Source organism: Oncorhynchus gorbuscha, linkage group LG15 (assembly GCF_021184085.1).
Source record: "Oncorhynchus gorbuscha isolate QuinsamMale2020 ecotype Even-year linkage group LG15, OgorEven_v1.0, whole genome shotgun sequence".
NCBI lineage: Eukaryota > Metazoa > Chordata > Actinopteri > Salmoniformes > Salmonidae > Oncorhynchus > Oncorhynchus gorbuscha.
Genome location: NC_060187.1, coordinates 16,541,870 through 16,556,729, shown reverse-complemented (window position 1 = coordinate 16,556,729; position 14,860 = coordinate 16,541,870). Strand labels below are relative to the sequence as shown.

The 14,860-nt window shown below is 46.2% G+C and overlaps 1 protein-coding gene across 6 annotated transcripts in view; it reads right to left on the bottom strand.

Annotated features, from left to right (window-relative positions):
* Window positions 1-4,132: 4,132 nt before the first annotated feature.
* The window catches only part of pde4ba (phosphodiesterase 4B, cAMP-specific a), a 360,826-nt gene continuing 350,098 nt past the window's right edge, over window positions 4,133-14,860 (bottom strand). For all 6 annotated transcript variants that reach the window (XM_046300226.1, XM_046300228.1, XM_046300225.1 and 3 more), the window contains 7 exons: window positions 14,448-14,541; window positions 11,200-11,486; window positions 10,876-11,040; window positions 8,263-8,362; window positions 7,839-8,116; window positions 7,444-7,626; window positions 4,133-7,343 (listed from right to left, as the gene is read on the bottom strand). In XM_046300226.1, the coding sequence (XP_046156182.1) occupies window positions 6,930-7,343; window positions 7,444-7,626; window positions 7,839-8,116; window positions 8,263-8,362; window positions 10,876-11,040; window positions 11,200-11,486; window positions 14,448-14,541 (1,521 nt within the window). In that variant the 3' untranslated portion in view covers window positions 4,133-6,929. The remainder of the gene's footprint in view (window positions 7,344-7,443; window positions 7,627-7,838; window positions 8,117-8,262; window positions 8,363-10,875; window positions 11,041-11,199; window positions 11,487-14,447; window positions 14,542-14,860) is intronic.

The window sequence follows — 14,860 nt, the reverse complement described above, 5'->3', positions numbered from 1 at the left end:
AAAAGATACGGGAAAAGATGCAAGAGGAAAACGCGACAGGTGAGCTGACAGCTTATCATTGTATCATACACCAGGAAGCGTTGTGCGGTAAAGCCTTGAAAATGGAGCATGTAATGAGCATCATCACGCGCACAGTTAACTTTATCAGAGCCAAAGGTTTGAATCACCGCCAGTTCAAGGCATTTCTGACGGAGTTAGAAACGGAGCATGGTGATTTGCCTTATCACACAGAGGTGCGATGGCTAAGCCAGGGAAAGGTGCTTCAAAGATGTTTCGAGCTTCGTGAGGAGATTTGTCTGTTCTTGGACAGCAAAGGGAAAGACACAACACAACTCCGAGACGAAATGTTTCTGTGTGAAATGGCTTTTCTGTGTGACATTACGAGTCATCTGAATGCAATGAACTTGCAGCTGCAGGGTCGGGATCGTGTCATCTCTGATATGTACAGTACAGTGAAGGCATTTAAAACCAAACTGACTCTGTGGGAGACGCAGATGCGGAAAGAAAATTTGAGCCACTTTCCCAGCTGCCAGACCATGAAAGAGAAGCTCTCTACCAGTGCGTTCCCGAGCGCACAGTTGGCTGATAAAATAGGTATGCTTGCCGCTGACTTTCAACGCCGATTTGCTGACTTTGAAGCACAAAAAAGCAGGTTGGAACTGCTCGGTAACCCATTTGCTGTTGACGTGGAAAGCTCACCACCAAACCTCCAAATGGAGTTGATTGACCTCCAATGCAATGATGCACTGAGGGCAAAATATGCGGCAGTGGGTGCTGCGGAGTTCGCCCGTTTCCTCCCCGACACAATGCCCCAGCTGCGCATCCAGGCTGCTCAAACGTTGTCTATGTTTGGCAGCACATACCTGTGTGAATAACTGTTTTCTTTGATGAACTTGAACAAAACATCACACAGAAGTCGACTTACTGCTGAACACCTCCACTCAATTCTGAGGATTTCCTCAGCTCAGAGCCTTACCCCGAACATTGATGAACTTGTGGAAAAGATGGGACACCACCAAGTATCACCCTCAACCTCAAACAAGTGAACATTACTGTGCAATCACATATTTAGAGTTTTTACTCAGTTCAAGTTTAAAAGTTAAAGTTTAATATTTGTTTTCACTGCATGTTACTTCTCCTTAAACAAAGTGTTGTTTTTGATTAATAGATTTTTGCACTTTATTTTATTGTATTTCAATCCAATTATATTTTAAAAATATTTCAGTTGAGTGGATGATAGAAAATTGCTATTATTGTTTTTTTCTTTGAAGTAAATTTAGCCCACTTTTGCTAAAATAGAAAATATAGGCTACTGATGGTGCCTTGAATACCGGTTTCTTTCATTTAATGTTCATGTTATGGGGATTTTTATATAAAGGAAATTTGTCTTTTGTGTCTGTTGAAAATTAAAGATTACTGACAGAGCCATAAGAAAATATTGCTTTATTTATCTGATCATATTGGAATATATTTGTTAGGTTTTCAGTAGGTTCAATTAGGTTCAATAGACTATATGCGTCATTTCAAAAAATTTCAATGAACATTCGAATAGTCCGGCCCTCGGCTTGTAGCTACATTTTTTATTTGGCCCTCCGTCCATTTGACTTTGACACCCCTGGTCTACACTTACCCAGATCCCTTAAGATTAATCCCACATTTCCTTATTAAAACCTGTTGTTTTTTCTCCCCTTGTCCCGGCAGACAGACCTCCCCCTCCGCCTCGTGTCATTGGAGGCCAGCCGGCTTATACCGTCCATCGGATACTGGATTCCCGCCGGGTGCAGCGGTCCTGGCAGTATCTGGTGGACTGGGAAGGCTACGGTTCCGAGGAGCGCTCCTGGGTTCCTGCCAAAGACATACTGGACCCTGACCTCATTCGTCAGTTCAGGGCCCTCCACCCCGAGAGAGCTGGTAGGAACGTCAGGAGCCGTTCCTAGGGGGGGGGGGATCCTGTCAGGATTTGGCCAGGGTTTTTCCGTTTTTTGGTCACTAGATGACCCCATTGTGCTTTTTGACCTTTTGTTTTCCCTTGATCCCCATTATTATTTGCACCTGTGCCTCGTTTCCCCTGATTGTATTTAAACCCTTAGTTTTCCTCAGTTATTTGCTCTGTGTTTGTATGTTAGCAACCAGCCCTAGTATTCTAGGTACTCTTGTTGATACCGGTGGACTCGCTTGTGGAATTCTTTTTTTTTGTTCTTGTTTGTTTGTTTTTGAGTATCTTTTGAGGCTTTTTGTGCTTTTACCTTCCACCTTGTGGATTTACCTTTTTGTCTTGGACTATTACCTTTGTTCTTGTGGAATTCCTTTTGAGGTTGTGGAGTTACATGTTTTCCTGAAGGACTTCATTTTTTTTACTTCATTAAATACACTGTCTCAAGTACTGCTGTGTCTGCCTCATCTTCTGGGTTCTGCCGACTATTCGTGGCTCAGTTGGTTAAGTGACTGTTTCTCACTCCGGAGACCCGGGTTTGTAACCGGGTCCTGTCAGTTCATCCTGTTCTTCATTACTTCAAGTAAATTATAAACAAAAAAATCATCCCCCCCCCCAAAGACACTGAGACCCCCCCAAAGACTCCCACTGAGACACCCCCCCCAAAGACTCCCACTGAGACACCCCCCCCAAAGACTCCCACTGAGACACACACCCCCAAAGACTCCCACTGAGACACACCCCCCCAAAACTCCCACTGAGAGTAGAGAAATCTAAGCATGATCCTCGTCACCATTTACTGTTCTTGCTAAAAATAAAGATGTTCTTCCCTGGCCACTGGGGAAAGGGTGATGGTCTGCTGCTGGGAACCATTCTGGGTATTTTTGTCTTGTTAAGTTTTGTAAACATCTTCTCTCTGTGTGTGAAGGGAGACATCTGACATTTTATGTCAGTATTTCCTTCTTCCGTATGCGTAGCTCAATTTATAAAAAGAGATATCAGTATCTTTATATCTTTTTTATTTGAGGCCATGGGGTAGGGTAGGGGGGTAGACAAGACCATGGGTATGGGGCCAGCAAGGCCTTGGGGTAGGGTAGGGGGTAGACAAGACCATGGGGTATGGAGCCAGACAAGACCATGGGGTAGGGTAGGGGGGGTAGACAAGACCATGGGGTATGGGGCCAGACAAGGCCATGGGGTAGGGTAGGGGGTAGACAAGACCATGGGGTATGGGGCAAGACAAGGCCATGGGGTAGGGTAGGGGGACAGACAAGACCATGGGGTAGGGGGCCAGACAAGGCCATGGGGTAGGGTAGGGGGACAGACAAGACCATGGGGCAGGGTAGAGGGACAGACAAGGTCATTGGGCAGGGTAGGGGACAGACAAGGCCATTGGGCAGGGTAGGGGGACAGACAAGGTCATTGAGCAAGGTAGGGGGACAGACAAGTGCATGGGGCAGGGTAGGGGGCAGACAAGGTCATTGGTCAGGGTAGGGGGACAGACAAGGTCATTGGTCAGGGTAGGGGGACAGACAAGGTCATTGGGCAGGGTAGGGTGGCAGACAAGGTCATGGAGCAGGGTAGGGTAACAGACAAGGTCGTTAGGCAGGGTAGGGGGGCAGACAAGGTCATGAAGCAGGGTAGGGGGACAGACAAGGTCATTGGTCAGGGTAGGGGAACAGACAAGGTCATTGGTCAGGGTAGGGGGACAGACAAGGTCATTGGGCAGGGTACGGGGACAGACAAGGTCATTGGGCAGGGTAGCGGGGCAGACAAGGTCATGGGAAATTGTTGTCAACACAAACCATTAATATGATTATCCTCTTTGAAGATTCATCCAAAGAGCGAGGTCAGAGGAGGTTGCAAGGGTGTGTGTGTGTGTGTGTGTGTGTGTGTGTGTGTGTGTGTGTGTGTGTGTGTGTGTGTACACTGAAGTGCTCGAGGAAAGGCTGAGGCTTTCAAGAACTGAGACAGCCTCTACCAATAAAACTGTACACATCCTTGGACCATGGCGAATGAAGAGAAGTGCCTGGTTTCCTACAGCTAGTGTGTCACTGTGGGCCTTATGTCATGTTAGGACCAGACTGTCTGTTAGGGGGGATGTCACAGTGAGTGCTTGTCTCGCCACATTAAAACACATCCAGTGTGATGGTTGAGCTGCTGCTAGCACTGTGAAATAAGGACACAGAGACAGAGATATTCATGCTTTGTTTTTTAATCACTTCATAGAAAAAGTATTTTCTGATATTTTAACACAATATACAATATTATACCATACATTGTGTGAAACATTTAATATGTCCGCTGCGACTGTAACGTGTTAGGTAGGTATTCAAAAGACATGTCAAATCAAAAACATCTCTCATGCAGATAGTGCCAAGCGTGGCTAACCACAACTCGGACCAAAATGTTTAACACAGATTAACAATGTTATACTGGTGACAAATTTGAATTTCAAAACTGCTAACAAGTTTTGGTCAAATCAAAATAGTTCACAATAGCACGATCAATTACAAGAAGATCACATGTTTGTAACGATTCATCACGTTCAGCTCAGAGATATTGTAGCATGCCACCAATAATCCCCCTGAAGGACGTGTAAAGGAGCAGACACTCTGTCTGTCTTTCTGTTGTTTTTCCTGACTTCTGTCGAACCAGTAGATCTGAACCCCAAATCAGCAATCTGCATTGAAAATGTTGCATAGAGGACCATGGATTAGTCACTACTACAAGCTGCTAAGAGGAGAACGTCTCGGTGTGGACTAGTGATAGACTACAGTATCAAAGCTTCTCCACAGCTTATCATAGCTATAACCAGGCCTCTGTTGTTTAACATGTCCTCTATGCGTTGTAAACCTACAGGTTGTGAATATGTCTCTTTAGCTGCTGCTCAGGGCACTCAAACATTTGTGCGAATATATATTGACTTATTATATAATATAAAAAAACAAATAGAGGATATAAAAAGCCTCCGACGCAGAGCCCTGTACATGTTAGACACTCCCCTCCCAGGTAATGCAAGTGCATATAAATTAAAATAGATTTACACTGACTGAAACAGTATTCTTATGTACAGTACAACTGAATGTAATGAATACACTGTTATAAACAGCAAAGGACCAGCTTGAGCTCTAGTGACAGACAATAAGAGGAGTCATGTTGAGCCTAGGTGACAAAGACTAACATGTATACACACACGTACTCTCTCACATTTTATGACATGCACACACACACACGCACACGCACACGCATCGACACACACGATTACCATGTAAGCCTGCTGGAGTGAGTGAGGTTATACAATAAGGTAGTTGAAGTACCTTTGAGTATGTCAGTAAACCTAAGTGAATAATGGAGAATAGGTCATAGATGCTGAATAGGCCATCATGAAAACCAGCCATGGAGGCCTGTAAAGGACAATCTGCCTTGCAGACTGCCTGGAGTTGACGGTCTTAATGCTGACCCACAGTGACATTGAATTACACTGTCTGGGGCCTTTTGGTTTGGTGTCTCTGTCATATCATCTCTAGATAACCTACTACTGTGGGTCATCATCCTCTTGTTCTCAACAATAAGTATTTTTCTCCTGGGGTTTGTGTTTTTGCAGCAGAGGATTAAATTTAACGGACTAAATCCTGATAAACTTCCTGTCCGGTCAGGAAATGTGATACAGTTAGTGGGAAGGGAAGATTAAGGCCAATGGGTAGAAGCAGAACCTCGTTCCCTTTTATTAGGTGGATGAATAAATAGCTGAACTGTATGAACCATGTGAATAATTATAGTGCAGCTGACTTCTAGACATGCAGCCGCCCAGCCACCTTTCATCATCTGGACCGGTCCTGATTCTACAGGGATAGGGGGTCCTTCATTAGTTAGATTGTTACATTATCAGAACCAGTTAGGTTTTGGAATCTTTGGTCCAGTAGGATTAATAGATGACAGCAGGATACCTCGAGAGGAAGCTGGAAATAGCCTTCCAACTGCATGTGATAAGAAACTTTGCTTTGGCTGCCAAGTGCTATTTCTGTCTATGATGTTGACATTTGTTTGGAGTCTGAACGATATCACGATTTGATCCATGAGGGAGATTGTGGGGAAGCAGGTTAGATGTCAGAATGTTGTATAACTGTTTTCTGGAGCTAAAGTGAACATCTATCTGCCTACCATTTGTCTACAGTGAGGTCTGACAATCTAGACATGCAACACGAATGTGTACATTTAATTTCCATATAGAAACATATATTTTGTACATGGATTAAGATGACAGAATGTGTATTTCTTATTATGGGAAAACATGTTTTTAGCATTTGATGAGTATGTCCAGGAATTCTTTGTCTAAGTTAGTTTGGATTTCTTCTATTGCCCAATAGTAGTAGGAAGACTGTTCTCTTTGTCTGAGATATAAAATGATTTTGCTCTTGAGCTTTCGAAAAAGAAATAAAAAACAACAACATTCATACTAAAGTGTGTTCAATAAATTAAAAAACAATTCAAAAGATAATAGTAAAAAAGGCACACAAAAGTCCTCTGACAAATGATACAAGAAAAAAAGTGAACATATTTTTCTCTCTCTATATAAACTCATGTCCATCAATCAGTAGTTCTTAAGCTACCTCATGACATCCCATTTCAGTAAAAAAGTCACAAGGTACAAAACTTCTCTCAGTAGTAGTGTCGACATTTCAGATGCCAGTCGGGATGGAAAAACAACCATTTCCCAGATTGGCCCAAGTCCTTCATTTAATTTCCTCAGAGGCCTTTCCGTCAGTCCTTCAGGCCCAAAATGTTTGCAGCATTTTCCCTGAGAACTCCGTAGCCGCCCACTGAAACTGTCCCTCTGTTGCCAGCTCCTAACGGTGCAAGGATGGGGGGGTTGAAACTGACGCCCCATGCGAGCTCAAACTAAGACCCCTGTGGGCTTGTTAAAAAGCACAGCTGCAGGATTTCTCCTGTTTAAAACATTAAACCAACCACCATTGCGGTGCAGCCGCGCCCATTAAGTGTCTGTGGGTGATGCATCGTGGGTAATTATCGCTATGGATGATGTGGGCTCCATGGATTCCTCGGGGTCCTGACAGTCAAAGTAGTCAACCGGAGACCGAGACGACTCCCCCAAAACATCCTCTTCCTCCTCCTCATCCTCCTGGCTCTGTTCATCTTTATCTGTACCCTCAGAGTCCTCCTCCTCCAGGGTGAGTTCAAACTGGAACTTGTCTCCCACCTGGCCCCCTTCACCTCCACCCTGCTCCCGCTGCTCCGTGGCCCAGGGAGGAGAGGGGCTCTGGGGAATCATGCTCTGGTACCAGTTCCTGTTGTCCTCCAGAGTGTCCAGGATGTCCTGAGCATCAGGGTGCACCAGGTCAGCCCACGTCTCCCACAGAGGGTGGACGATGTAGTCTATGAAACCCACCTGGAGAGAGGGAGGGAAAGGGAACAGTAGTGAGTCAGGAGTCGGAGTGTGTATGTGTGTGTGTGTGTATATGTGTGTCTCTGTATGTCCAGTATCATACCTGGCTTTTCTCTACTGAGGCAGTGTGTTTGTCACACATGGGGCTGATCTCCATGCCTCTCTCCCTCTCCCTGTCTCCCTGGTGGAAGAACTCCTCCATGATGCGGTCGGTCCACTGACGGTACAGCTCCAGAGACTTGGTCGGGTTACTCAGGTCAGCACAGTGAACCATGTTCCTCAGCACCTGATGGAGAGACGGAGGGAGAGAAGAAGGTGAGAGTGATATGGAGTGGTAGGAGAGAAAGCGAGAAGAAGGAAGATGGCTAGAGAATGAATGAACAGGGTTGAAGAAGAGAGCAGGAGGAGACAGGTAAAAATGGAGTGAAGGAGCAGAGGTCATACCACAATCTAAACCATGTTACTAAGTCTAGATGATGATGATGAAGATAAGCCCACCTGTATTCTGTCGGTGTAGTTGTCCAGCAGCAGGACCCCAGAGCTGGTCACCTTCTTGGTCTCCACCATGGTCTTCAGGTCAGCTAACAGACTCATGTGCTTGGACATGTCAGTGGCCAGAACCATTTCGATGACCATCTTCCTCAGGCTCTGCCTCTGCTTCTTGGTCAGGCTCTGGAAGATGTCACAGTTGTCCTCCTGCAGCAGCTTGAAGCCCACAGCTAGATGGTGGTTCTCTAACACGGACTCATCGTTGTACATCAGGGCCAGCTCAGAGTCTGAGGGAGACAACAGACAATGAATCAGTCACTTGTTCAACACAGTTGATGAATATGGATATCTATACAGTATCTATAGATAATTCTCATATATTTATTCTATACATTATTCACATAACAGTAACAGGTGTAAGAGAAAGACTCACTGGTATTGATGAGGAACTGGTTGGACACCCCCGGGTGGTCCACATCATGGATTGCTGCAGCAAAGATGGCTGCCAAAATCTCTAGATCGCTGAAGACCGCCTATGTGAAAGAGAGGGTCCAGGGTTAAGAATTTCTCAAGAGAAACAGTCAAAGAACAGAACAGCTACAGGGAACAGCTAATCCCAGTGCAGCCCACTCCCATTGATTCCCATGGCTAGGGTTGCTATCGCTAACAGCCTACATAGTGTAAACACTAGTCAGAGCCAGATGAGTGCTGGCCTACATTAGCGAAATGACTATCTTATGCTAACCATGTCTCTGTCTCTCTATAGGCACCCATACATAGCGGTTTGACACTGGCTGTAAGAGCAGGGCTGTACACATGATGGAGGGATGGAGGGACAGATGGGGTGACTGTAAAAAAGGAGGAGAGTGGCTGGTGACATGCTGAGGGCTAGGTCACGCTGTTAACTACGTCATGGATGAGTTTCCACTGTATTTATATAGAACCACAGAGAATGGAGCTGTGAGAACAAACAGAATGGGGTGAGGCAGGGGGCAATGAGAGAGGGAGGAATAGGGGATAACTTTTGGTTTAAGTCTAAAGACTGAGGGAAGATGACTTAGGAAGAATGTGATTGAAAACCCTGGGGAAAACTTACAGAACCATAAGATTCAATGGTTGGGGTGAGAGTAAGGACAGAGCACTAATCGGGAGTTCTATTAGCTCAGATGGGTGTGGGATAAGGGTGAGGTAATGGTAGGGTGTGGGATAAGGGTGAGGTAATGGTAGGGTGTGGGATAAGGGTGAGGTAATGCTGATGTGGGATAAGGGTGAGGTAATGCTGATGTGGGATAAGGGTGAGGTAATGGTAGGGTGTGGGATAAGGGTGAGGTAATGGTAGGGTGTGGGATAAGGGTGAGGTAATGGTAGGGTGTGGGATAAGGGTGAGGTAATGCTGTTGTGGGATAAGGGTGAGGTAATGGTATGGTGTTGGATAAGGGTGAGGTAATGCTGATGTGGGATAAGGGTGAGGTAATGGTTGGGTGTGGGGTAAGGGTGAGGTAATGCTAGGGTATGGGATAAGGGTGAGGTAAGGCTAGGGTGTGGGATGAGGGTGAGGAAATGGTTAGGTGTGGGATAAGGGTGAGGTAATTGTAGGGTGTGGGGTGAGGGTGAGGTAATGGCAGGGTGTGGGATGAGGGTGAGGTAAGGCTAGGGTGAGGGATGAGGGTGAGGTAATGGTTGGGTGTGGGATAAGGGTGAGGTAATGGTTGGGTGTGGGATACGGGTGAGGTATGGTAGGGTGTAGTATAAGGGTGAGGAAATGGTAGGGTGTGGTATAAGGGTGAGTTAATGGTAGGGTGTGGTATAAGGGTGAGGTAATGGTTGGGTGTGGGATACGGGTGAGGTATGGTAGGGTGTAGTATAAGGGTGAGGAAATGGTAGGGTGTGGGGGATGTGTGAAAAAAAGAAAAGTATAGTGTCAGCCACTTAGGTGTGGGATAAGGGTGAGGTAATGCTGATGTGGGATAAGGGTGAGGTAATGGTATGGTGTGGGATAAGGGTGAGGTAATGCTGATGTGGGATAAGGGTGAGGTAATGCTGATGTGGGATAAGGGTGAGGTAATGGTTGGGTGTGGGGTAAGGGTGAGGTAATGGTAGGGTATGGGATTAGGGTGAGGTAAGGCTAGGGTGTGGGATGAGGGTGAGGAAATGGTTAGGTGTGGGATAAGAGTGAGGTAATGGTAGGGTGTGGGGTGAGGGTGAGGTAATGGCAAGGTGTGGGATAAGAGTGAGGTAATGGTTGGATGTGGGATAAGGGTCAGGTAATGGTAGGGTGTGGGATAAGGGTGAGGTAATGGTACGGTGTAGGATAAGGGTGGGGTAATGGTAGGGTGTGGGATAAGGTTCAGGTAATGGTAGGGTGTGGTATAAGGGTGAGGTAAAGGTTGGGTGTGGGATACGGGTGAGGTATGGTAGGGTGTAGTATAAGGGTGAAGAAATGGTAGGGTGTGAAGAAATGGTAGGGTGTGGGGGATGTGTGAAGAAAAGAAAAGTCTAGTGTCAGCCACTTAGGTCGAGGGCTGGTGTGGGTGTTAGGGGTTAGGTAACTTACATCGAGGGCTGGTGTAGAGAGTAGGATGTGTGTGGACTGGGGTTAGGGGTTTGGTAACTTAGGTCGAGGGCTGGTGTGGGGGTTAGGGGTTTGGTAACTTAGGTCGAGGGCTGGTATAGAGAGCAGGATGTGTGTGGACTGGGGTTAGGAGTTTGGTAACTTAGGTTGAGGGCTGGTGTGGGGGTTAGGGGTTAGGTAACTTACATCGAGGGCTGGTGTAGAGAGCAGGATGTGTGTGGACTGGGGTTAGGGGTTTGGTAACTTAGGTTGAGGGCTGGTGTAGAGAGTAGGATGTGTGTGGACTGGGGTTAGGGGTTTGGTAACTTACATCGAGGGCTGGTGTAGAGAGTAGGATGTGTGTGGACTGGGGTTAGGGGTTTGGTAACTTACATCGAGGGCTGGTGTAGAGAGTAGGATGTGTGTGGACTGGGGTTAGGGGTTTGGTAACTTAGGTCGAGGGCTGGTGTGGGGGTTAGGGGTTAGGTAACTTACATCGAGGGCTGGTGTAGAGAGTAGGATGTGTGTGGACTGGGCCACGTCTGCCGCATGGAGGCTGTTGTGGTAGGCCACGTCTCCATGGTAGTGGTCCTCCAGGGTCATCATGTACGCCACAAACGTCTCTGTCGGGATCTTAAAGGTCTTCAGCAGGTCTCTCTCCTGCAGGGGACACAAGGATATGACTTAGTACCTATGTACAGCTGTAGCATATTGTCTGTGTGTGTCTGCGTGTGTGTGTGTGTGTCTGCATTGCATGCATATATGTGCGTGCAGGCGTGCATGTGTGTGTGTAGGAGTGTATAGCCAGTTATAACCTACCTGGAAGATGGCGTACATGATACAGGTGAGCGGTCTATGTTCGGAGTACTCTGACACGGTAAAGATGTTCAGACCCCACTTATTCAGATCCTCCAGTTCCTTGGAGAGCATGTCCTCCTTGTCCGTCTTGACCCCGAACCGTGAGATGGAGGAGTTGGAGAGGGAGGGTCCATAAGAGACCTTCTTCACTCCAGTGATCTGAGTCATCAGCTGTTGCTGCTTCTTCCTCTCCCGACCAGCCTTCTCCTTGGGCGTCACAGATGGCATGTCCATGTCGTTCTGTTTGTCTGCGGGGGGAGAGGACATCTCTTTGGGTTAGGACACTCCATGCCATTGTGTTTGTCAGACCACAGAGAGAATGAAGGTTCGATGGCCCATTCAGTTTAGTAATGTCATTACAATGAACTCTAACTGTGCTGCCTCTCATAGCTGAACTAACATGTCTCTTTCCTCTGAGGGTTATTCAATTATCTCTCTCTCTCTCTCTCTCTCTCTCTCTCTCTCTCTCTCTCTCTCTCTCTCTCTCTCTCTCTCTCTCTCTCTCTCTCTCTCTCTCTCTCTCTCTCTCTCTCTCTCTCTCTCTCTCTCTCTCTAGCTCTCTCTCTCTCTCTCTCTCTCTCTCTCTCTCTCTCTCTCTCTCTCTCTCTCTCTCTCTCTCTCTCTCTCTCTCTCTCTCTCTCTCTCTTTCTCTCTCTCCTCCTTCAGTCATAATAGAAAATGGCCGATTATGCATGCTATAACATGTGATGCATGGGAAACAGGGGAAGAGCAATAAACTGGCACAGTAATTCATTATCACCATCATTAATACCATTATCACCACTGAGACAATGTCTACTAGCTTCTCAGACATGCCACTAAATCCACTCTCCCATTCCCTTACACACACGATGGACCAGAACTCTATGAATGGAAGGAACATTTGGTTTGGCCATTGAAATAGAATGCATTTTTTAATGGGTTTTATAAGGATCCTGACATAATATAAAAAGGTAACCTGGTTTTATAAGCACACAGCAGACATGTATTGTTTGACATGTGGCTGTCTGTCTGTCTGTCTGTCTGTCTGTCTGTCTGTCTGTCTGTCTGTCTGTCTGTCTGTCTGTCCGTCCGTCCGTCCGTCCGTCCGTCCGTCCGTCCGTCCGTCCGTCCGTCCGTCCGTCTGTCCGTCTGTCTGTCTGTCTGTCTGTCTGGAAGTGGTTTGACCAATTCAAAATGTTCTATGCAGGTGGAGTGTTAATGTGACCTTGATTCCCTGAGGTCCAGACTACTGTCATGTCTCTCTCCTCTCCATGGGCTTGGGTTAAATGTAGAAGATACATTTCAGTTGAATGCATTCAGTTGTACAACTGACTAGGTATCCTCTCTTCCCTTCCCTTTTCTTTCCCTTCCCTCTCTCTCTCTCTCCATTTCTCTCATGTTTATTCTTTTGAAATTCTGAACCTCCAGCCTGCTCTATATGCTATCAGTGAAACCCAAATGCCAGAGAGAGAAAGAGAGAGAGAGAAAGAGAGAGATGGAGAGAGAGTGTGTGGGTGGATTTGGGATTTTAAAATTCCCTTAATGGGTTATGCCTGGCTGTTACCGTGGTAGCAAGCCGGAAAGAGCCAGCTCAGCCAGGGTGTTATGGGATGAGTGGAATGAACAGCTGTGGAGGAGAGGAGCCCTTGCACGTGAATGGCCCTCACACACACCCACAGTCCCATAGGGATGAGCTGCCCAATATGATGCACGCACATATGAAGGGTTCAACTCTCTCTCTAATAAGGCATCCTAGGATGACCTTACAATACAAACACAATGTGGGTGGAAAATGTAGAGAGGGAAACTTGAAAATGTAGAGAGGGAAACTTGAAAATGTAGAGAGGGAAACTTGAAAATGGCAGCCATAAATGTCAACAATGTTATCCCCTTGCCTTGTTTTTCTGAGGAAACAATGAGCTCGATATTGCTGTAACATAATTCTAAATATAATTCCAATCAATGGTCAGTGGTCAGCTCAGGACAAACTATCAGCTGTCTGTTTCCTAATGTTTTCTCTGCATCTCTTTCCCATATTAATGTGTAGCCAACCAGCTGCAGCAAACCACTCCTACTGCTCGGTCCCACAGGGAACTATGGAGCGGTAGAGTGACAGAAACTCTCATCTCCCATCTGTGTCTGATCTACACACTAACTTCTTCAGGCATGGAGCGATGGAGAAAGGAAGGGGAGATGGGGGGAAGAAAGACAGAGATACATTAAAAGGGATATGAGTCACTGAATGGGAGGCTCAGTTATCTGTGAGGGGGTTCCACTGTACCCCCACCTCACCTCGTAATACCAGTCTCTCCATCTCTCTCCATCTCTCCCCCCCTATCACAATCTCTCTCCCCCATCTTCTAGCTCAGACCCTGCAGTGGGAGACTAGAGGGGACTAGATTCAGATGGCAGTGCATCACACATGGTACAGTACATATGCAGGTAGATAGCAGGCCACGGGCGTCCATATTGTCTGTCTTCTACCTGTCTCTGTCCTTCCTCCTTTCCCACACATATCTTCTGTCCTAAATGGCACCCTATTCCATATGTAGTGCACTACATTTACCAGGGTCCATAGGGCCAGCCCATAGGGTTCTGGTCAACAGTAGTGCACTATATAGTGAATAGGGTACCATTTGGGATTCAGCCAGAGAGTCACGACTGTACCCCCCCCTCTCTCTATCCACTGGCTCTGATGTGGCCTAACAAGCTTACCTGTCAATCAACCAGCAGCAGAGGCACCTCACTAAGAAGTGTGTAGCCAGTCAACCACCTCAAAGCTTCAGGCTTTTTCTATCTGATTTTGTTTTAATGGGCCTTGGGAGTGATGGATGAATACTAACAAGAGGTAATGGGGCAGGGTTTTACAGTATACCCCCACAACAAGCATACAGACTCAGACAGAATAGAGGGAGAATCCCACACACACACACACTGCGGTATACTATATACACACGTGTGAGATATAAGATATGTGTATTTGTGTGTACAAGTGTGGGTGTATGAAAGTTTGTTTGATTGATTGTGTGTGCATGATTGATCTTTAGCAGTCTATTAGAAGTGTGTGGGAACAGTCACACATCAAAAGCAATGGATTTACATAAAGAGAGAGAGAGTGTGTGTGTGTGTGTGTGTGTGTGTGTGTGTGTGTGTGTGTGTGTGTGTGTGTGTGTGTGTGTGTGTGTGTGTGTGTGTGTGTGTGAGAGAGAGAGAGATCAGGTCGTTACCCATAAAGGTGTTGGAGATGAACTCGGATACCTGGTTCCCGGAGCGACTCATCTCGGAGAGGTGTGTCAGCTCCCGGTTCAACATTCTCTTGAACTGGAAAAGAAGACACAGAGGAGAGGGGGAAAACGTCAGCATCCTGGAAACTACTGGAAAACCTGGAAGATATTATGGTGCAGGAGAATACCATGGAAAAGCACAGTCACTGGTGATTACTGTATGCTCATTCGAGCTTTATACAAACAAACTACATTTCTAAACAAATATCTAAACATTACACACAATCGGTACAAAAGGGATTTGGAAAATAACCATTTTATTGTATTCAGATCAACAAATCAAATCCCTCCAGGATAATATTATGCAGATTCCATCTGGTTATTTTCACATTCATGGTTTCTGGTTCATATTGCAA